This window comes from Bombus huntii, chromosome 16 (genome assembly GCF_024542735.1).
Source record: "Bombus huntii isolate Logan2020A chromosome 16, iyBomHunt1.1, whole genome shotgun sequence".
NCBI classification, from domain to species: Eukaryota; Metazoa; Arthropoda; class Insecta; order Hymenoptera; family Apidae; genus Bombus; species Bombus huntii.
In genome coordinates this window covers 8,578,304-8,603,114 of record NC_066253.1, presented here as the reverse complement: position 1 = coordinate 8,603,114, position 24,811 = coordinate 8,578,304, and the positions used below count along the sequence as shown (strand labels likewise).

General features: G+C 35.1%; 3 protein-coding genes and 1 pseudogene across 3 annotated transcripts; 1 reads left to right on the top strand and 3 right to left on the bottom strand.

The window, feature by feature from the left end:
* Positions 1–2,730: 2,730 nt before the first annotated feature.
* LOC126874818 (NADH-ubiquinone oxidoreductase chain 4-like) lies at positions 2,731–5,442 on the bottom strand (annotated as a pseudogene).
* A 6,583-nt stretch (positions 5,443–12,025) lies between these two features.
* Positions 12,026–13,414, bottom strand: LOC126874769 (uncharacterized). The gene is made up of 6 exons (XM_050637158.1): positions 13,385–13,414; positions 13,137–13,323; positions 12,892–13,064; positions 12,517–12,807; positions 12,331–12,433; positions 12,026–12,257 (listed from the first exon to the last, which is right to left on the bottom strand). Exons 1-5 carry the CDS (start codon positions 13,412–13,414, stop codon positions 12,338–12,340), a joined length of 777 nt encoding a protein of 258 aa, XP_050493115.1. The 3' UTR covers positions 12,026–12,257; positions 12,331–12,337.
* On the bottom strand, positions 13,238–13,983 carry LOC126874336 (uncharacterized). The gene has a single exon (XM_050636270.1). The coding sequence runs from the start codon at positions 13,981–13,983 to the stop codon at positions 13,513–13,515; it is 471 nt and encodes a 156-aa protein (XP_050492227.1). The 3' UTR covers positions 13,238–13,512.
* A 6,672-nt stretch (positions 13,984–20,655) lies between these two features.
* LOC126874763 (uncharacterized) lies at positions 20,656–22,308 on the top strand. The gene is made up of 3 exons (XM_050637122.1): positions 20,656–21,109; positions 21,323–22,129; positions 22,213–22,308. Exons 1-3 carry the CDS (start codon positions 20,663–20,665, stop codon positions 22,306–22,308), a joined length of 1,350 nt encoding a protein of 449 aa, XP_050493079.1. The 5' UTR covers positions 20,656–20,662.
* Positions 22,309–24,811: the final 2,503 nt, after the last annotated feature.

Here is a 24,811-nt window from a genome sequence, read left to right as displayed (position 1 = left end):
GGGTTAAAAATATTAAGATGCGATAATGGTAAAGAATATTTAAATAATCGAATTTATAAATTTGATAGGGATAAAGGTATAAGAATAAATAATTGCCCAACATACGTACATGAACTAAACGGGACAGCGGAAAGGTATAATAGAACAGTGATGGACATGGCGCGTTGCTTGTTAGCGGAAGCGAAAGTACATAAAAGGTACTGGCCGGAAATAGTTTGTACAGCGGTATACTTGAAAAATCGAATATTAGCGAATACTATAGAGAGAAAGACACCTTTTGAAATATTCTTCGGGAGAAAACCAAGTGTTAAAAATCTACATCTATATGGAAGTAAAGTTTTTGTAAGAAGGCCAGAACAAAAAAGTTTCCAAATGGGACGAGAAGGCAGATATGGGAATTCTATTAGGATATAGTGAAGTAGGATACAGAGTCTTATTAGGTGGGAACATAACAATAGCTAGACATGTAGAGGTCATAGAGACAGACACTAAATGTGTCGGTTTTGAGGAAAATTCATTAGAGGCAGATAGAAATGATAGCGAAGATAACTATTCATTGGATGGTATGGATAAGGAAGAGTTAGAAGGTAGGGAAGATGAAAATGATAGTAGTACTGAAAGCTCAAACACTACTAGGAGATCTACACGTATTAAGAAAACTCCAGTAAGGTATCCAGAAAAGGAAAATATTTGCGAGATTCATGCAAATTATTGTAAAGTAGATATCGAAACAGGCTATGGATAAGGAAATAGAATGTCTCTATAAGAATAAAACTTGGAAATTGGTAGAAAGGGTAAAAGGCAAAGAAGTATTAGATGTAAAATGGGTTTACACGAAAAAATCAGAGGACAGGTATAAGGCTAGGTTAGTGGTAAGGGGATTTCAACAAAGAAACGTAGCCGATGACATATATTCTCCAGTGGCGAGTAATCAGACCTTTAAGATATTGCTATCATATTGTTGTCAAAATGGATTAATAATTGAGCAAATGGATGTAGAAACTGCCTTTTTAAATGGTGAAGTAACCTCGGAGGTATATGTAAATCAACCAAAGGGATATGCGGACGGAACGAATAGAGTTTGTAAATTATCGAAAGCGCTTTATGGGTTAAAAGAAAGTCCGAAGGACTGGTATGAGTGTTTTGATAAGTATGTGACGAGGTTAGGTTTTAAGAAGAACAATATAGAGCTGTGCCTATATACTTATGGAGAGGAAGAAAATGTTGTTTATTTGTTAATATACGTAGACGATTTGTTGATTTGTAGTAAAAACAAAGGGAAGATACAAAGTGTAAAAAAATTATTAACTGATAAATTTGAAATGAAAGATTTAGGTGAAGTAAAAGAATATCTTGGAATAAATATAGAGTATGATTATTTAAAAAATGAAATGAGATTAAGCCAAAAGAAATACATAGAATCATTAGCAAACAAATATAAATTACATAATAGCAAATTGTACTGTACACCTATGGAGACCAACTTAAAAATTGGAAAAGCTGAGATAAATAGAGAGGACATTGGATACAAGAATTTAATTGGCGCATTGCTGTATATTAGTGTAAATACCAGACCCGATATAAGTTATAGTGTGAATTATCTGAGTAGATTTCAAGATTGTTGTAACGAGACACATTTTAAATATGCCTTGCGAATATTGAAATATTTGTACCGGACTAGAGATTTAGGGCTACATTATAAAAGAAATGAAAAGTGCGAAACGATAGATTGTTATGTGGACGCTGATTGGGCAGGAGATCATATAGATAGGAAATCGACTTCTGGGTATGTAATTAGATTGTATGGAAATGTAATTGGATGGAAGTCTAAAAAACAAAGGTGTGTGACAAAAGCCTCGACGCATGCAGAGTATGTAGCTCTATCGGAAGCGGTGAGCGAAGTAATGACTATCAGAGAACTAATGAAAATCTTCGATGTAAATGTAGACGATAACCCTGTAAAAATCTATGAGGATAACTCTAGAGTAATGAGTATAGCAAAATACGGAACTTTTACAAAAAATTCTAAACACATCGAAGTTCATTACCACTACGTTCACGAGTACGAAAAGGAAAATAAGATAAACATAATAAAAGTAAGTACAGAAGAAAACACTGCGGATATTTTTACGAAGGCACTGTGTAGAGAGAAATTTGAAAGGTTTAGGTCATGGATGAATGTAAAACAAGAGAAATGTAAATAAAGCGATAAATGGTAAATATTTTGTTAATTCGACAAGTATGTAAATAAAATTAAGTGTACAGTATAAATGTAAGGAGGCGTGTTAGGGAAGTGATACATTTACACTGTACATGAGAGTGTGTGTGTAAGGGTCAGAGGGCGTCCAGGTCTTAGTTGAGACAAAAGACTGCCGTTAAAAGATTCTGGATAGTCGGTTGGCGACAAGCGTGCGTGCAAGACGTTCTTCAGAGTGTAATATGGATGTATAGCTGTTGTGTGTGAAATATAGTCAATTATTTGTATTACCAAATCCTCGAATTTCCTTAACAAAAATTAAATTTACTTTTATAGAATTCAAATTATAAATTATTCATTCATAAATATATAATTTATTAACAAATAAAATATAAAATCTAAAAAATATAAAAATAAAACTTATAATTATCAAAATAACTCCAGAAACTATTATTTTCATAATAATTTAAAATATTTTAATATATCACTGAAATCACAATTCAATATTTTTTACTTAATCTGTTTAAATAAAAAAATAGTTTAAAAATAAAAATATTTACAGGTAATAAATGTAAAATTAAAGTTAAATAATTTATTAGCCTCCTATTTATTAAACTTATTTTAAAAGAAAAAATCTTTCCATATTGAATAAATCTAAATGAATAAATAAATCGAATTAAACCATAAATTAATAAAAATATAAATAAATATTTACATCAACTAATTAATTTTATTAATAAAAAAATTTCACTTACTATATTTAAAGAATTATAAATGCATATTAAAAATCATATTATTGTTATTGAAGGTATTAAATTTATTATACCTTTATTGATAAAGATAATTCGACTTCTAGTTTGTACATAAATTATATTAACTAAATAAAATAAACCAGGTGATACTAATCCATGAGAAATTATTATTAATAATCTTCCTAAAATTCCTACTTTTTACCAATCAAAAAACCTAAAGATATAATTCTTATATGAACAACTGAAGATAAAGCAATAATTAATTTTATATCCACTTCAAATAAACAAATTAATCTTAAAATTAATATACCTAATAAATTAATTATTAATAAATATGATTTTATTAACTTAAACATTATTTTAAATACTATTATAAAACGTAATATACCATATCTTCCTAGTTTTAATATAACTGAAGCTAAAATTATTGATCTAAAAAATGGAGCTTCAACATGAGCTTTAATTAATCATCCATGAAATATATATATTGGAACTTTAACTAAAAATGATATTAATAAATAAATAAAACCAAATTTATCAAATCTAATTATTAATACTTCTAATATAAAAAAACTATTTCTACCTCTATAATTTATTAATTTAAAAATTAAATATAATATAGGTATAGAAAAAACTAAGGTATAAAATATTAAATGAAAAGCAGATAAAACTCGATCTTCTGAATAACCTCATTCTATAATTATATAAAAAATTAATAATAATCTAGACTCATATATAAAATAAAATGTTAATAAATCCGTACATATAAAATTAATTAATATAAAAATATTAAAATTAAATTCAAAAATAAACAATTTTTTTTATATTCCTTTAAATTTAAAAAAATTATACCAAATACTCAAGATATTATTAAAATTAAATAATTTGAATAATAATTATTTCCTAAACCTCCAATTAAATTTATTCATTTTATTCAACTTATATTTATTAAAAAATTTAATCTCATTAAAAATATTAAATTTCCTAAAATATAGAAATCTATAAATTTTATTAAAAAAATTAAAATTATTACAATTAAAATTTCATTCATTGCTAAATTAAATTTAAAATATTAATTTTTTGATGATCATATTCATAATTTATTCCACCCAACAAAGATAAACCTATAACTCCTTCACATACAGAATAAATTAAATAAATTAAATAAATTCATCTATTTGAATCAATTGAAATTAAATAAAATAAAATAATTGAAATTCAATATTCTAATCCAATTAGAAAAGTTAAAAAATAAATATTATTATTTAATAAAATAACTAATATCAATAAAATTAAATTTATAATAATAAGTTCCAAAATAAATTTAATATTATTTAATTTAAAAAAACATAATTTTTTTTTAAGTTATTTAATATAATATTAAATTTCAAAAAAATTTTATAAAAAACATCTATAATTCGACAAAATTATTATTTTAATTTAAACTATTTTTTGTTAAATTAAAACTTCTACATGTTATATAGTTTAAGAAAAACATTAATTTTGTAAATTAAAATTTATAAATATTAATATAACAATAATAAATTTACGTTTTTCAACATTTCAAAAACATTTTTGTTCGTTTTTCAATTATTATTCTACCAGCTGAAAACTAGCTTGCACGCGCATTCAATCACCAAACATCCTAATTAAAAAAATTTTTATCATAAATAATAAATAATTTTGCCAGTGTATTCTACGCATGAAAATGAGAAAAAGGTATCATACAAACGTAGGCTCAAAAATGCTTTGTTAAAAAATAATAACAAAAGTTCAAAATAACGTTATCCGGCGTGTGTGAGACTCGACAAGACTAGAAAACTTGAGCTTTTTTCACAAATTAAAAGGATTAGTTTACTAGATGAAGAAGTACTAGAGTTTGTACAACTTTTTTATCAGAGCCTGTAATGAAAATTTAAACTATACGTACTGTAGAGATTTATGTGAGTTATATAGATACTGAAAATTTTATGGAAATCGGTTGATGCAGAAACAAGCGGCATGCGTCGAAAGGCGTAAAAATCTTTAGATTTATTACAGTTATAGGCGAAAAATCGTGGCAAACTGCGATTTTCATCATTTTTAACCGTTTGTAGCTCGCGTAGCAACGTTAACCGATTTTGATGAATTTTTCAGCGCGTACATGACTGACATACATTTACCAAACATATTTTTTACGTATATAACTCTACCTCTGTACAAACGTGTTTGTCAACGCTTACATTAGTATGCTTACATTAAAGATAAAATGAACTTGTCGAATAGTTCTATTCCGAACAACTTCTTCCTACATGTATAACGGGTGTCCGGTCTTGGTTTTTGCTTTATACATAAAACTACATTGGTACGATATATGTACTTTTTTTGTATATTTTATACATGCAATCTTTGTTTTAGATCGTCCGTTTATACCGCCACCTTTGAAGCATCCTAATCCTGCCTACCTCTTTCCATTTGGAATTCAGTGGCAGAAATTTGTATTATTTTTTCCATTGTTTATACACCACTATGAAGATATTGAAGAAAGTTGCATTAAAATTCATGAGGAGGTAACACATCGACAGATTCACGCGACATACAGTCGGAGACAAAAGTAAGTGGAAGTCGATATGAATAAAGTTTAATCGAATTGGTACTGATGTTATATTCTTTAGTTTTATTTATTGTGTGCTCTTATACTACATATAGATTATTTGGTAAACTATTGAAATTAATATTCACAACTTTTTGTAAACTAGCTATATTTAACGAAACTTCATTGATATATATTTTCATTATCCACCATTCGTCTTTGACCACCGGCTGTATATGATACCAAACGTACTTCTACGTATAATTCGAAATCTAAGGCAGAGCATTTTATTTTGTTAATGATAAAATCATCGGTATTGCAGGTATTTGGTACCGGTTGTGCGACACATAGCACAGACGAGCTATACGTATAGACAAATTACCTTATGGTCCTCTGTGGCTCAACGTGACTACCATACCGACGTAGAAATTCGATATTGATTTTGGCGTCCTCTACTCGTAAACGACAGTCACTCGATAAAGTACTCGTTAAAGAAGTATTAGCAAGAGCCAAACAGCATTCATGTGTAAATGCACGTGTACCTATAGAGAGTAGAGACGTTTGATTCGTACGATTCAGGCAATTGCAGATTCAATGCAGTGACGATTTGTGTGGCGCGAATATTTCTTCGGTACTTTAGTAATATATATATATATATATGTATATTGAATTACGGGCACATATATACAAGGTGGTTGGTAACTGGTGGTACAAGCGGAAAGGGGGCGATTCTACGCGAAAAAAGAAGTCGTATGATTTCAAATAAAAATCAGATTTTGCATTATACCCCCAATAATTAACTTATAAATACGATTAAAAAATAAGCTTTATTGATTATTCCGCATCGACGAAACTACAAATATACGTCCAAACCGAATAAAATGAAAAAATAATTTTTATTCGGAAAATGTTTTTTACCGTGTTTGAGATAATACTCCACTGCTCGTCGGTGGCCAACGATACATTTTAACCATTTTTCTTGTATTCTCCTTTCCTACATAGAGCTGCAAAAAAAAACACACACACACAAAATACTTACAAATTATAAACGCATACAAGCAGTTGAAAAAGTATCCGTGTGCCGCTCTATACCATAACAATTGTACAATGTTGTACAAATTCAACAGAAAAAACAATAAATAGTTTTTGCATCATTTAAATATTTACTAATGTTTTCTAAACAGAACGCAATCGTTTAAAAAGATTTAAACGTTGGGAAACTCTTATTTTACTGTGACATATTCTTAAACAATCACTCAAGCGGAGACTGTCCAAAACCAAAAATGTACAAAATAACTGTAAAAAATTAACTGCCATCATAAACGTGATGTTTTATGCTCCAGGTGTAATCTGTAAATAAATGCACGGTGTGTGTATGTAAATCAAAACTCTCCATATGCATCACGTGTTTATGTGCTAATATTAATTTCGTATACGTATAATATGTAAATAATATTACATATATATCGGAGACGAAAGGACGCCGGAGCCGTCCCTCTGGAACTTCGGGAAAATCCGTAAAATTACAATTAAAGTTTACAGTCGTAATTAAACAATTTGCCGTCATCCTGCCCAATTGTACTTGTTTCCGATTTGTGATAATAAACTTGGGCTTAAAGCGACCACCAGTCGCCGAACGTAGCCGCGGTCAACGGGACGGGCGTTCCGTCCAACAAAGACGCGGAGTTACAGTATGACCCTCATTAAAAGAAACACCCATAGAGGTACTTGACAGTAAAACATTTCAACGGTCCCTTCGGACAATGAATACCAGATGTGGCAGGCAGCTTTTGCGTACCTAGGAGCTGGCGTACCTAGATACACTACCAGAGGTAGTCTCGGTGGTGACGTTGGGACGAACATTCATTCCTTCGGGAGATCTCATCGACGAAGGGACCAACACCGCTTGATCCGCGAGTAGTACACTTTCGAGTCAGTGTCAGTCTATCTCTCCTCCCGTTGACCGCGGATTCGTTACCGGACCTAAGGCCACCGTCGCTCACATCGCAAGTGCCCCATCACCGCTGTTGATTGTCGAGTCAGTAGTGTCCCTACTCGTAGCATCAGGCCGCGTCTTCGTTATTACACAACGATGGCCAACTCCAAGGGAGATCTATCAAACGCCCACAAGCCTGTTCCTGACTCTTCTCCGACATATATGTATATTTCAGTTACAGGGTAGTACAAGTAGTACAAACGGGCACGGGTAGATTCCTTATGAAAAGATAAACCAAAAATATACAAAAACGATTTTTTCTTGTAGCTTCGTTTTCGAAAAAATTAACTTTAACAGTAGTATGAAAGATACTGATTAATTAATGCTGTCATTGACGGGCGTTGAACTGAAGAAACTATTTTTTCTCATTTTATGCCTTTAGTATCGACATATCATTATAAATATTCCAATAGATATTTAATAATAGGAAATGTTTTTTAGCACATTTTTTAACATGAAAACTATAGTTTCCATATGATCGTGGGATCTGTCCTTTAGGTAAATCCTTAATCTAAGCTATGGTTCCCAAAAAAATATTCCTTATTTTCAACGTTGTTATTATTATTATACTTTACATATATTTATTTATCATGTTTATTTTCAAATTTTATTCCCGGAATTATAACTATTTCATTTACTTACATAGATATTATAATAACATATTGTGATATTGGCAAAATAGGTAAAAATAAATTCCTGGCCGTGTTTCAAAAGAAAAATACTTGAAAATAATAACAATATCTGCTCCTAAAGTATTTGAAACCATTGGCAACTAGTACCAACTCTTCCTTTACATGCCATTGATGTAGATAAATTCGTTTGTGGTTATAGGAGATGTATGAATTTCCCTGCACAATGGCTCACAGAGGGGCATTTCATTGGAAAGGCCTAGACGCTACAGTTCCCAAAGCGGCCGCGAATGTGTTAATGCGGAAATTACAGAAATTATCGTTTATCTTGTCGTAAACAGAACGTTACTCGCCGAATCACAGAAGCGTGAACTAATGTCGATGAATTTTGAGTCCATATGTGTTCAAGTATCTGTATAGTTTTTTTTCCTGACTGTTACGAATATACGTTCTTTACAATACAAAAAGTACACGAATAATGTTACCTGATGAAAAAGATCCAGTGGAACGAGCTGCGGTGATCTTGCAGGCTGAATCATCATTCTATCAAGATCAACTGTGACATTTTTAATGTTTATGATCATAAAGGCAGGAACGAGGCACTCTAAGTGTCGAAGGTATCTCGCGCTCGCGGAGAGCAGTAATACGGAGTTTGTCAACATCTCGAAAGCTTTATCGAAGCGCTAATCGTCTGTCGCCATTCTTCTCTCGATGCTGGTGGAGATTTCATTTCCATACTTTGTGCTGTAGCTTCTGGCTTTCCGTATCCTCATTTGGTGTTGTTTCATTCACCTACGTCCAAACAAAGATATTGTTACTGTTTTTTTATCGTAAAACAAGAAATTAAACTAAAAATATAAAAATTTAGTACACGTTTCGTTGCAGATTCTGAAAGCACAAGAAGAATGGCTAAGAGCAGCTAGAGATTTTGACACTGAGTGTAACTTTCTACATTGTATCGGAGATCCTAGTGGCAAGCACGTGATTCTACAGTGTCCTTTGCGATTTCTCCTATAGTTGACGCTAATTATGACGTCATGTTCGTGCACATGGGTTATCAAGGAAGAATTTTTGTTACCCAAACTGTGGGGTACTTGTAAGTATCGAGTTGCATACGCTAAGACAAGAAAACTGTTTGAATCACTCGTTTGCTGGTTTAAGTGGAAGAGAAAAGAAACTGCCATTTTTCTTCTTGGGGGTGAAGCCTCTGCTATGTCCGAAAATCTTACGAAAGTTTATCCCAGTTGCCATACCAAGGGAACAATACAAAGAATTTTTAACTACAGACTTCGTAGAGCCCGCAGGGTAGTTGAAAATGTATTCGGCGTAGCCTCGTCAATGTGCTGAGGAAACCTCTGCTATTGTTAAAGAAGAAGCATCCCGTATTGTGCTTAACAGTTATTCTGTTACACAATTTCTTGCGACGAGGACATAATTCAACCGCACTGTACATGTGAGAGGGAACGTTTGCTTTTGAAAAAGCAGGTATTGTGACGTCTGGAAATTGGAGAGCAGCAAATAATAAAATAGGTTCACTGTTTCTCTTCAGAAGAGTTATACGACAAACAAGAACTAGATTGCTAGACACGAGAGAGGAACTAGCGGATTATTTTTCGAAGGAAGAGGAACTATAATAGTATGAAGAATATATAACAAATATACAACACAACTAAATTATAGTGGCTATAATATAACTAACAGAGAGCGTAATTTTACTTAAATATTATTCTTATTTGTTTAACTTACCGCATACAGTGTTCTTCTTGGATTATTTCTATACAACAGAGATTCTAGGTTTTTAAAGCTAAATCACAAACTGGTATATGTCTAATCTGTCCCTAGAAATAAAAACAAGAATAAACCTAAAAATATACAACGTTTCTGATTTTGTAACCATCGATAGATGATTCTTGTTGACTTTTGTAAGCGAAAATAACTCTTTGCATAAAGCTAATAAAGATGAAGTTTTGTATACCTTTTCAGAAAGGCAAAAACTACATTTTCACAAAGTTTCAACGTCGCATTCTCAACTGTACGCGAATTATTGACAATTGAAAGTAGTGCGATTTTGTGCGAATATCGACATTTTTGTAGATTGTTTACAAAGTCCATACAAGAAATCTCGAATGGCAAACATGTAGTATTTGTTCCTGAACATGATTTCTATACTTATAGAAAATTTAATATCGAAGTTGGCCTTTTCTGAGAATAATTTGGCTGGATTACATCGCGTCAGCCTTCAGTCATGTACAGGCCTTTGATGCAACGACGAAAAACCGACAAAAGACCGATCGGTTCGTTCTCTATCTTTGGATCATATTTTGAAACGTAACGATGCAATGATTACCCGTCCGATACACAGATACGCAACGAATGAATACGCTCGAAGAAGTTCTGATTGTCCAAACTGTAAGACTGTCGGAACGATTCTGCGCTCTTCTGACTAACAAGAAATAAGATAATAATAAGAAATGCGTACTGTTTGAAAACTCAAACGATTGTTTCTAGTCTTGTTCTACTCGACCGAGACTCTAGCAAGACACCTCAATTCCGAAAATGTGTTTAGTGATTGATTTTCACCGAAAGCAAGAAAATTTAAATAGCATGCTTTTTAAATATCACTCATGCTCTTTCATGTGCCCGAAGTACACACACAACGATATCTGAATACGAGGTTCTCGAGCGATCAGGTTCTTGATCGATTAAACCAGCACACGTCGTTTAATGACCCTTCGGACGTAATCGCGTCACCCCTTAAGCTACAGTATCGTGTGAGAGACGTGGTACGTCGATGTTGTGTTGATTTATTATTTACTTCAAGGTAATAAATATTTCTTGTTCAATGGTCAATTGGTAGTAATTATTTATGAGATATCTTGCAAAATAAAATTAGATGTACATTGCACAACTTCGAGCGCTCAGCCAAACCGTGAAATGGCTCGACGTGTGACCGACCATGTTGTTGCTTATGGCACGCGCTATTACAACTTAAATCGTAAGGCAAGATGTTAATGAAACGCTCGATTATTAAAAACGTTATGGACATGGGTAATAGATGTATTATTACGATTTTTGGGAGAAATGAATACTGGATGCCGTGAGAAAATTTAAAATATAATTATGCAATTGATGCGTTGCATGGCCAAGCCAGCTTTCCAGAGAATATCGTGAAATTCTTCTCTGCTCTGTTTATTGCCGGACCAGACTTTCCTTTTTCGGATGGCTACGATTGTTGTCAATCGGTGCAGATTATGGTTTCCGCCTTTCCGCGTCTTTGTGTACAGTGTATCCATATTTCTTGCAGCGCTAAAGCTCTCAATAGCGATTTCGTAAATGGGCGCAAATGCTGGGTGAATGAGAAAAACGTGCGATGGGTAATGGATGAGAGAGAGAGAGAGAGAGAGAGAGAGAGAGAGAGTGTGTGTGTGTGTGTGTGTGTGTGTGAGAGTAGTAGTTGTGCGAGAGAGCATCAATCCAGAACAAGTTCAGTATTGTGGGATAACAATATATAATTACGACTATAAATATCCTCAAGTTAACTCCATTCCTTCTAAAAGGTAGAAGTTTTATCCTCTTAGTCCCTTGAGCTCGAAGACTGTTTCAGTGGGGTGAAGTAGCAACTCGAGATGATTTAGCGCATATGTGACGCGTGTCTTGCTAGTATAAATTGCTTCGCATTTTCTAGAGAACGGACACTTGAAACTACGTGCTTGCGGTACATTCGATAGCCAGGACAGAGGGATCATTCGTGAGCCTGTTTTCGTCCTGCGAGACGAGAAAATTATTAGAAATTCCCTGATGCAATTGTACGCGGTTTTATGCAACTTTGATTATACACGTGAACGATATTTAGCACAGAGGAGACGGGTTAGGCACAATTTGAAATCAACAACATTCAGTTTAACAAATTATAACTTCTATTCGTTTTCCATCATGGAATAACGCGGTGGTGTCTTCCATATTGCACTGGACGTGCGTTGTAATCTACTCCTATCTATATTTTCAAACATTTCAGTTAAATCTGGTGTGCACATTCTTCTATCAAAGAATTTATAGACTGCTTTCTTCGGAATTTATCGTTGCATTGCAAGTTCATTTTCGCGTATGTACGCTAAAATTGATAAAAATTCGAGTACTCCATGCATTATAATGTTTATTAACTCATTAAGTAAAACAACACTTACATTGCGCCTAATGTGGAATTGTACGCCTTGGTCTGGCTTCATCGTCCGATGTGTCGTCGTCAGGTTTACTGTGCAAAACAGAAGTGGACCTTGCTGTTTGGAGCTATATTTTGGATAAAATATCGAATGAATAATAGCTTGTGTTTTTATAACAGAAGAATACTTTGATACTGTTTGTAATGTTACCTGCGATGTCATCATCTGAGTCTCCTTCTTTTGTTTCGCTAATAAGATTTTTTTTGCTTTTTCGACAGATCTTCGTGCCAGTTTTTGAACAATGGCTTTTTCTGAAATTTTTTCTTTTTCAAAGGCCTCGATTCTCCTTCTTACGGGCACATTTTTCTTCATTTCATTTTGAATGTCCTGTTTCGTCATGTTTCTATTAGACATTTCCCTTTCACGGGATGGCTCATCTTCTGCGAATAATTCTTCGAACTCGGTGAGTCCAATCGCTTGATTCAGCTGCTGAACCTCCTCCTGCAGAGTTATTGGCGACCGTGATGCAAATTTAGGTTCATTATTTTTTCCTATACTACTAGCCAAGTTCTTATTAATTACTACCGTTTCGTTTGATTTTATTGGTGATAAAGGTTCTACAATTGCGGTAGCGTCCATCATCTTCTGCGTATAAGTAGAATTGATGTCCATCGTGAAATTCATAAGAGGAGTAAATTTCTCAAGTGCATCCTCGCACATTGAAGGATCTTCCATATCATTTCTTGCTGATGGAATTACTGTATCATCAATAATATTAGAATATTTACCCTTCGTGTTTTCACTCCGTGAAAAAGTTCTCTTTATATTACTATCTCTTGTTGTCATTGAAGACTTTAATGGTTCAATCCTTTCTGGCTGTATTGCATCTTCTTTTGAAATTGTTTCGCTTAAAACATTCTTTTTTGTTTTACTATGTTTTGTAGGGCCTTTTGTGTTTTTTTCATCTGAACTACTTCTAACACTTTCCTTTTTTTTAGGTCGGCCTCCACGTTTCCTCTAAAAATTTAGAATATATTTAACAACGTTATAGTAGTATTTATATACACAATGTACATACAATTGTATAAGCAATTAGATTTTGACGCATTAATTAACCGATATCAAACATTATTGGGTACTACATATAAGGGTTAGTATTGATTAGTAACATAAGATATGGGGTAAGATTAAAAGTATTAAATTTCATCATAATATGACACAAACATTTACATTACTGTCATCATCAAGAGTTAGCCTTCGTAATTTTGTAACAAGTGACATTGACTGCTGCTTTTTAATATTAATTGCAGCTTTTATTGCAGCCTTTCTTTTTGTTCGGTCAATTGTTGTTTCCAGCACATCCCCAGTTTTTACATCTTTATTTTCTGTCTTATCATGTACTGCTGAATCTGTTACTGTATTATCAGTATTGATAATATCATTTTCTGGGATAGTCTCTTTACGGCGATAACCTTTTTTCTTCAAAACCTTCGGCCTCTTTGTAGTTGAAGGGCCAGGGACTGATTGTGGTATTTCAGCAATTAAACCATGTAAATAATCCAGAGTGTCTTCAAGCTGGTTGTTAATATATTTTTTAACATCCAAGGAATAATTATGTATATTCGATATATCTTTGGTAATCATTTCTTTAATCTCCTTCTTTGATCCAGTATCCATATTTAAAATCTACGAATAAATGATATATATTTAATATATGCATTAAACTATACTTTTTAATAATACATACCATAATTTAATATTATGGTTGAAATTATGACGTATATAGCAATTAATACATACACATGTGTTTAGTTCTATTAACTTAAAAGCACATGTAAATTAAAAATATATATATATATATATATATATATATATATATATATATATATATATATATATATATATATATATATATATATATGAAACAATATGTATATATGTATACAATATATGAAACCTTATGTTTTTAGAGGATTTGTGTGTAGAGGATGGTTGATCGTGAGATTTATTAGACAAGATTGCTCGTTGTTGAAACCTTCAAGTATATTTTCAAATGATTAAATAAATAATTATAGATAATGTTCGCAAAGACGGTAGATACTCGTAGATACTGATCCATAACTCTCGTGAACTCTTTACGATTGCGTCCGTTTAAACTGGTATAGTATAAACAGGTCGGGGGAGAGTCGGAGAATTCAAATTCGTCTTTGTTCGACGGTTCGACGGTAACGTAACGGCGACATTGTTTTGCCCGGAGTTTATTTATTAATATATTATGTATGTCCTCACGATCTTGATACTCCGAAGCAAAAAAACAACAACATGATTGAAATGTTCTCTAGCTCATGTACCGCTACGTGTACTTTCAAGGAGCAAAACTGACACAGTTCCGCTTGTGACGCGAGACGGAGATTATCGTTTCACTTCCTTTAACGCATTTTTGCCATTGAAAGACACTAATTTCTGTGACTTGCTTTATCTCTGTTATAAATCTCTCTTTATATTTAAAATTTTATAGTTTTTGTGCAAACGTAAAAGGTAAGTAAATATTAATAAATATTATAATAATATAATATAATGCTATATAATAATATTAATAAATACTTCGCTATTTACTTATTTTATTTCCATTAAAGCGTATTGTATTTTTCATTGCATTACTTTCATTTTTATTCAGTGTAATAATAAACGCATACGTTAATATCCATTGGCATTAGTGTAATTGTAAGCTTCACTGTAAATTTAATAAAATTTATAAGAACGGAATTGTTAAAAGGGTATATATGTGTAATTAAACTAGATTCTATTCTCAATGTTACTTCATTATTTTATTATTGTTTCATATATATATACGTCGGAGACGAAAGAACACCGGAGCCTTTGGAATTTTGGATAATCCCGCAACATTGTGACCTAGAGTCTACTATAGCTGTAATTGAACAATTGTAGTTATTCAACCCGATTGTAATTATTCGAGAATTGTGATAGTGAGCTTGGGTTCGAGGCGACAGTCAGTCGCCGAACGTAGCCGCGGTCACGGGATGAACGCTTTGCCTAACAAAGGTATGAAGTAATTCTATAGCTCTCCTTAAAAGAAATATTTGTGGCGACACGCGACAGTAAACATTCCAACGGTTTCTGTCCCGTGGCTCGCCACGTGCAGACCCTATTCTTCGAGTAGGATGATTGCCAGATGTCGATGCGTCTCCGCAGTACATGTTCGGCTAGCCCGAGGGCCCGTTATAAATCTTAAGGTTTAGCTAACTAAAGTCCTTCAAACAGACAAACAGTCTTTGTCCCAACTACGGGAAGATAGGGGAGACATATTTTTCAACGAGCGGCGTCTCCCACTAGCAACTTTCCCTCGAGGGCGGCTAGCATCCTTTTCTAACCACCGATATGGAGATTAACCAATTAGCAGCAACACTTTCTGAACGAAGGCTTTTCTCGACGAATCCGATGATCTCGTATCCTTAGACACACCCCGTTATAGTTTTCCTGTGTGGCATCATCGGGACGGGAAAGGCATTCTCGCTCGCGATCTCATCGATCCAAGAGTAACGCCTTCGCGATCAGTGATTATTCTCAGACTTAGACTTTGTGAGTACGTTCTGTTGTCATCCCGTTGACCGCGGATTCGTTATTGAACCTAGGATCATTGTCATTAGTATCTCGAGCACCTAACTACCGCGGTTACTTGTCCGGTTCTATAATAATCGTATTTGCACTAGTCAATGTCTTCTCTATTGCATAACGACAACGTGTAACCCAAACGAAGATTCGTTTCACGCCCCTAACCCTAATTCTAATGTAAACCCGACATCAGAAGTGGGATCAGTGCCGGTTATAATAGTGCAAGAGCTTACGACCATCGTGCGCGAGTTAATTCCGTCGCTAGTGCAAAAAATCGAGTGTGGAATCTATCAAGTTTTCGACTCCGCTGCCTGGTGCGCAGCTTCCAATCTGATTATGGAGGAAGATCCTTTACAAAGCAGTGCCCTGAATATAATTTCAATACCGAGTGTCGAATTGACTTCTACGTAGTGGAGGCGCTAACTGGTAGATCAAGCCATCCGGGTGAGTCGTTTCTATTTTACCCCGATTTCGGAGCCGAGTGTTCGCTAATTAAAGAATCCGTAGTCTTGAGAATTTCAGGCAAAAGAACGATTGATATAGTAGTAATGCGAGGAATAAGAAATATTGGTACTAAACGTATCGCTCAAATCTTGTCCGTTGCAGGTGTCGGTGTTTAGAGATAAATTTTTCATGTCCTCGCTGATAGTTATTTAACAATACGATATCGCGATTACTCGTTAAATTTTAAGCCAAGATTTTGACGTAATATTACACAAAATAGCCTCGCTATGTGTAAAACAAAAATAATTAATGCCTGTAATAAAACCGCTGAAAACGAGATCGATGTTAATGAAGTTGACAATGAGGTACGTGGTAGTGATAAGGGTAGATTAATCTTTCTTTTCGAAAATTCAGAGATTCATCCGTTACGGATTCCCTACGTACTCGTACAAAAAAAAAATACAGACCAGTTAGAAGTACAATTAATTGATCCTGACATCGCCGTACAAGGAGTCCTAATAAACTTCGCGAGCGCGGAATAGTACGTGAGAGAACAAGCGATTTAATTACAGCCAAAAATCATAAAGCCTAGTAATTCACCGTTCGCGAGCCCTGCGTTACTCGTGAAGACGAACAATGGTTCAGATAGATGATAGGTAGATTTTCGAGAACTAAATAAATACACGGTCGCGGATCGGTATCGTTTACCCCTCATTGCGGATCAAGTCGCGAGATTGCAAAAGCGAGATATTTTATTATTCTGGACATGGCCGGTGGGTTTCTCCAAACCCTATTCATCCTAATTCTAGGAAGTATACAGCCTTGATTACCCTCGATGATCAATTTGGATAATAAGTTGTTGTTTTCTTCGAATTCTTTTGTGCCTTTGTTCGATCCATTCGATGTCCTTTATTTGCATAACATAAGTGCGTGCGCGTTTAATGTTTCTTCCGGAAGTCATTTTCGGGACGGCGATACTATGCTGACTCCGTCGAAAATGGGGATTCTTATATTTTCGGACAACCCTAATAATTTTTGCAACTCATACTTGTCTAAATATTCTAATATTTATGTTCTTCCTTGCTACCATTTTGTAAACCATCAAAGCGTTTACTACGGAAATCCTCAGGAGTAGTGGCATGCCAAGTCTTCTGTAGCATTTGACCCTTTTTAATTATGGTGACATAAGAAATCATTTGATCGAAGTGATCTGTACTACACTTTCCTTCATTGTATTCAGCAGCGGCTGCTGACTTCGATGTTGCGAACAAACAAAACAAGAGATCATTCTTGAGATTCCTTTGAAAACACGTATAACAGCCGACGTGCCATTCGTACGTTGTCGTCTATTTGGACGATGTCCTAATTATTGCCGACGCGATAGATCAAGCCCTAACAGGATTGCACACCGTACTAGATACCCTTGTAAAAGCCGGATTCTCCTTTAACTTTGCAAAATGTTCTTTTCTAAAGGCATCGGTACTCTATTTGGAATATGTAATTTACGACCTAGAAGTTTGTCCCAACCCGGGTATAATGCACGCCTTGAGTTCTTTACCTGCGTCAACGACCGTCACACAGCTCAGGCAGTTCATAGGTTTAGCCCTTTATTTCCGAAAATTCGTCCCTAAATTTTCACGGGTAATGAAACCCTTGTATGCGCTTACTTCCGATAATAAAAACATGACTTGGACAGATAGGTATGGAAAAATAAGGCAAAAGGTAATTTCCGCCCTGACCGACGCGCCGGTATTAATGGTATTTGACCCGAACTACCCGATAGAACTTCGTATCGACGCTAGTTCGGATGGATATGAGGTTATTTTAATGCACAAGATTGAAGGTAAAAATAGAGTAATAGAATATTACAGTATAAGAAGTAACCCTGCGGAATCTAGGTATCATTCTTACGAACTAGAAACGTTAGCAGTTGTGAACGCCGTCAAGCATTTCCGTCATTATCTCCACGGACGAGAATTTCTTGTCGTCTCCGATTGTAATCCTTTGAAGGCATCCAGTAGTAAGGTAAATTTAAATGACAGGGTTTACAGGTGGTGGGCTTACTTACAAACTTTTACTTTTGACATTCTGTACCGGGAAGGTAAACGAATAGGCCACGTAAATTTTGTCTCGCGAAATCCCGTAGACTTGGATCACCTTACGATCAACGAAGTCATAGAGAAGGAAATCAATCTGACCGAAATCTCCGAAGACTAGCTATTAGTGGAATAACGTCGCGACTCCCAAATTTCTGGGATCGTCAATAAATTACAGAACGAAGAACTCGCGGAAGACGTCGCGAATACGTATGAGTTACGGTCCGGTACCCTTCATCGTAAAATACAGAGAAAAGGCAGAAGTCTCTGCTTGTCCATTGTCCCCAGAGGTTTTAGATGATCTGTTATTAACCATGTGCAACAGTCAATTATGCACTTAGGTTGGGATAAAACGCTTGAGAAACTGTGCGAGTGTTACTGGTTCGAAGGAATGGCGGAGTATGTTCGCCAATTCGTAGAGAACTGTCACGCTTGTCAAGTTTCGAAGGCCAGTTCAGGTAAAATACGAGCTGAATTACATCCTATACCTAAGACCAGCATACCTTGACATACAGTTCACGTGGACATAACGGGCAAACTAAGCGGTAAAAGTGGTTCGAGAAAGTATGTCATTGTTTTGGTCGACGTCTTCACTAAATTCGCATATCTGGATCATACTCGCAAAGTGGATTTCCTTAGTACCGGTAAAGCACTTAAGTACTATATTTTTATTCGGCAGTCCTTGCCGGATAATAGCGGACCAAGAGAGGTATCCTAACGGGTAAAGAATTCCAAGATTTCTGGCAAGGTTCACCAGTGTACGAAATCGAAAATGATCTGTTGTGTCATTACGGTCTGACTGGCGACTCACAGAACGCACCTAACACTTTGAATACAAATTATAACATTACAAATTCCTATTCTCTTTTATTTTTCTGTTGTCAAACCTCCGAACGAAACTTTGTTATTGCACTGGACCCTTGACTTACTTGGACATTTAGTTAAATCGTAAATAATGTCAGTTGTATCGAATCTAATGTAAGAAATACGATATTTTAGTTACACACGAGGACGTGTGATAGTCAGGATGGCCGTGTCGGAGACGAAAGAACACCGGAGCCTTTGGAATTTTGGATAATCCCGCAACATTGTAACCTAGAGTCTACTATAGCTGTAATTGAACAATTGTAGTTATTCAACCCGATTGTAATTATTCGAGAATTGTGATAGTGAGCTTGGGTTCGAGGCGACAGTCAGTCGCCGAACGTAGCCGCGGTCACGGGATGAACGCTTTGCCTAACAAAGGTATGAAGTAATTCTATAGCTCTCCTTAAAAGAAATATTTGTGGCGACACGCGACAGTAAACATTCCAACGGTTTCTGTCCCGTGGCTCGCCACGTGCAGACCCTATTCTTCGAGTAGGATGATTGCCAGATGTCGATGCGTCTCCGCAGTACATGTTCGGCTAGCCCAAGGGCCCGTTATAAATCTTAAGGTTTAGCTAACTAAAGTCCTTCAAACAGACAAACAGTCTTTGTCCCAACTACGGGAAGATAGGGGAGACATATTTTTCAACGAGCGGCGTCTCCCACTAGCAACTTTCCCTCGAGGGCGGCTAGCATCCTTTTCTAACCACCGATATGGAGATTAACCAATTAGCAGCAACACTTTCTGAACGAAGGCTTTTCTCGACGAATCCGATGATCTCGTATCCTTAGACACACCCCGTTATAGTTTTCCTGTGTGGCATCATCGGGACGGGAAAGGCATTCTCGCTCGCGATCTCATCGATCCAAGAGTAACGCCTTCGCGATCAGTGATTATTCTCAGACTTAGACTTTGTGAGTACGTTCTGTTGTCATCCCGTTGACCGCGGATTCGTTATTGAACCTAGGATCATTGTCATTAGTATCTCGAGCACCTAACTACCGCGGTTACTTGTCCGGTTCTATAATAATCGTATTTGCACTAGTCAATGTCTTCTCTATTGCATAACGACAACGTGTAACCCAAACGAAGATTCGTTTCACGCCCCTAACCCTAATTCTAATGTAAACCCGACATATATATATTTTTTTAATTTACATGTGCTTCTAAGTTAATAGAACTAAACACATGTGTATGTATTAATTGCTATATACGTCATAATTTCAACCATAATATTAAATTATGGTATGTATTATTAAAAAGTATAATTTAATGTATATATTAAATATATATCATTTATTCGTAGATTTTAAATATGGATACTGGATCAAAGAAGGAGATTAAAGAAATGATTACCAAAGATATATCGAATATACATAATTATTCCTTGGATGTTAAAAAATATATTAACAACCAGCTTGAAGACACTCTGGATTATTTACATGGTTTAATTGCTGAAATACCACAATCAGTCCCTGGCCCTTCAACTACAAAGAGGCCGAAAGTTTTGAAGAAAAAAGGTTATCGCCGTAAAGAGACTATCCCAGAAAATGATATTATCAATACTGATAATACAGTAACAGATTCAGCAGTACATGATAAAACAGAAAATAAAGATGTAAAAACTGGGGATGTGCTGGAAACAACAATTGACCGAACAAAAAGAAAGGCTGCAATAAAAGCTGCAATTAATATTAAAAAACAGCAGTCAATGTCACTTGTTACAAAATTACGAAGGCTAACTCTTGATGATGACAGTAATGTAAATGTTTGTGTCATATTATGATGAAATTTAATACTTTTAATCTTACCCCATATCTTATGTTACTAATCAATACTAACCCTTATATGTAGTACCCAATAATGTTTGATATCGGTTAATTAATGCGTCAAAATCTAATTGCTTATACAATTGTATGTACATTGTGTATATAAATACTACTATAACGTTGTTAAATATATTCTAAATTTTTAGAGGAAACGTGGAGGCCGACCTAAAAAAAAGGAAAGTGTTAGAAGTAGTTCAGATGAAAAAAACACAAAAGGTCCTACAAAACATAGTAAAACAAAAAAGAATGTTTTAAGCGAAACAATTTCAAAAGAAGATGCAATACAGCCAGAAAGGATTGAACCATTAAAGTCTTCAATGACAACAAGAGATAGTAATATAAAGAGAACTTTTTCACGGAGTGAAAACACGAAGGGTAAATATTCTAATATTATTGATGATACAGTAATTCCATCAGCAAGAAATGATATGGAAGATCCTTCAATGTGCGAGGATGCACTTGAGAAATTTACTCCTCTTATGAATTCCACGATGGACATCAATTCTACTTATACGCAGAAGATGATGGACGCTACCGCAATTGTAGAACCTTTATCATCAATAAAATCAAACGAAACGGTAGTAATGAATAAAAACTTGGCTAGTAGTATAGGAAAAAATAATGAACCTAAATTTACATCACGGTCGCCAATAACTCTGCAGGAGGAGGTTCAGCAGCTGAATCAAGCGATTGGATTCACCGAGTTCGAAGAATTATTCGCAGAAGATGAGCCATCCCGTGAAAGGGAAATGTCTAATAGAAACATGACGAAACAGGACATTCAAAATGAAATGAAGAAAAATGTGCCCGTAAGAAGGAGAATCGAGGCCTTTGAGAAAGAAAAAATTTCAGAAAAAGCCATTGTTCAAAAACTGGCACGAAGATCTGTCGAAAAAGCAAAAAAAATCTTATTAGCGAAACAAAAGGAGGAGACTCAGATGATGACATCGCAGGTAACATTACAAACAGTATCAAAGTATTCTTCTGTTATAAAAACACAAGCTATTATTCATTCGATATTTTATCCAAAATATAGCTCCAAACAGTAAGGTCCACTTCTGTTTTGCACAGTAAACCTGACGACGACACATCGGACGATGAAGCCAGACCAAGGCGTACAATTCCACATTAGGCGCAATGTAAGTGTTGTTTTACTTAATGAGTTAATAAACATTATAATGCATGGAGTACTCGAATTTTTATCAATTTTAGCGTACATACGCGAAAATGAACTTGCAATGCAACGATAAATTCCGAAGAAAGCAGTCTATAAATTCTTTGATAGAAGAATGTGCACACCAGATTTAACTGAAATGTTTGAAAATATTTGTCGATAATGCATGCGTGTAATACTCGAGTGTCGTTCATACAGCGTAAATATACGTGCAGATACGTAAACCTTTTATGATTTTTGTATCAAAGGCAGACCTGCTATAATACTCGCAAGTGAAATATAATTCTACGAAAGAAAATGGAGCAAAAGAGTTTCGTTGGTAATATATTCTTCCTTTTTCATCACAAGTTTCCTCTTTGTTGTGCTTCTGTTACATTATAATCCTGTTAGATTTACGCGCGTAAAATTTCACTTTGTTGCACTATATCTCATCATCGCCATCTGCCGAACACCTGTGAGAAACGCGGTTTACTTTGTCTCAAAGCGAGCAAACGTCTAATTTCACAAATTGGATTTTCATCAACAGCGAGAAGGGCATATGCGATGTAAAGGAGGCTGTAAGGGCTTCCTAGGGCTTACGGTGGTTGTCACGATGCCGGAAGTGGCGCCGAGCAGACACGTCCATCACGAACATTTGTCCTTCCCGCCACCAAAATTCTATCTTCTGAGATATTTTTCGCGTTTCCGAGGTCATCGCCACTCTCCTTAACTTTGCCTTACGATGTATAATATCTCGATGTTACGGTAGTTAGAAATTTGTATTAATTTGGAGAACCTTGCAAAAGTACGCAAATCTGCTACGATAGTCGGATAGAGAGTATCGGCAGAGATCTGTTCCTTTATCGTGAAACTCTCTCGGACAACTTAGATGCTACCAGATATCGATTCTTGCATCCAACCATTTCGTAATAAACGTAGATCATCCAAGAAATTTCTCAATTGTCATCCGTTAATTACGCGCAACTTTTGCTTTATTTTAGCTACGTGGGAACCTATTAGTGCGCAAATGTTAACCCGTCTCCTCTGTGCTAAATATCGTTCACGTGTATAATCAAAGTTGCATAAAACCGCGTACAATTGCATCAGGAAATTTCTAATAATTTTCTCGTCTCGCAGGACGAAAACAGGCTCACGAATGATCCCTCTGTCCTGGCTATCGAATGTACCGCAAGCACGTAGTTTCAAGTGTCCGTTCTCTAGAAAATTCGAAACAATTTATGGTCGATGGTCGAGTGAACGGTGCAACGGTCGAGTCGGAAAAATCAGAAAGACAAATCGTCATAATTCGAACAGACCCGGAAGCAGAAACGCACTTCCATGATCATTTGTATCGTTGCTCGATCTGTTGCTGCGCAATGACCGAGCAAGCTGTTGATTTTTCTTTTTCTGCGATGCTACTATACTCTATACTCTATGCTTTATACCGTTCTTTTGCCCGCTATTTACCTTGTACGCGAACTTTTTATCGCTAGTGGATTGCAAAAAGCTCGAAGCGGCGGTTGCGGCTACCCGCAATAAATATTTTACGTTCTCGCTCGGGTTTTACTTTATTTCAAGGACAGTCAAGTTAAGCTATTGCTTCGCTCCTCCTTTTTTATCACGAATTTTACGTGACAATGCGTAGATCAAGGTGGACGTAGGTCGTAAGAGAAAGGAAAGTGTAGATAAATAATACAAGGTGTATTTAAAAATAATAAGTTATTTATTATAGTTTATTTAATATGTATACAGGCCATTCATATTATAGCGGTGATAGCTAGTGTTAAATTAACAATGACAGTTTCTATCGTAGTTAATATTATATTGGTTATTGACCATGACGAAGGCGAATTTTGATTGCCCTGGCCGAGGTCGGTGGTCTGGATCTATAACAAATAATACTATATTAATATAGCAAAGAAATATCGTAATATCGTAAATATCATTTGTAATGTAATATCGTAGAATAAATTTGAATTAGAGATCGGTTGAAAATAGAAAAAACCGTGTACGTCGTCCTTCTGTGGTTCGTTTACATTTAAGAGCGCCTATGTGACTAAAGTCACCTAGTTCTTACAGAGATATGAGAAAAACAATAAAGAACGCTAGAGCAGAAGGACGGTTTCGGGTTCAAGGAGCGATGACCGAGAGGTCAGAGTATGCGAGTCGAAAAGCGAGTGTGTTGCGAGAGTCAGAGCGAATTGAGTCGTTGAAGAGTAGAGTCGTTAGAGCTAATTGAGTCGTTGAAGAGTAGAGTCGTTAGACGTTTCGAGTCGTCGAAGAGTAGAGTCGTGAGAATTGATAGAGTTGTTAGAGAGAGAGAGAGTGTGTGTGTTAGATTCGTTGTGACGAGAGTGATCAAATAACTGTAAAGTTATTTGATATAGATACGAGTATTGCATTTAGTTTCCGTTAAATATCGTTCTCTGTCCAATTTATATCCGTATATTCAGTTTAATATTAATAAATTGTAAGTAATCGG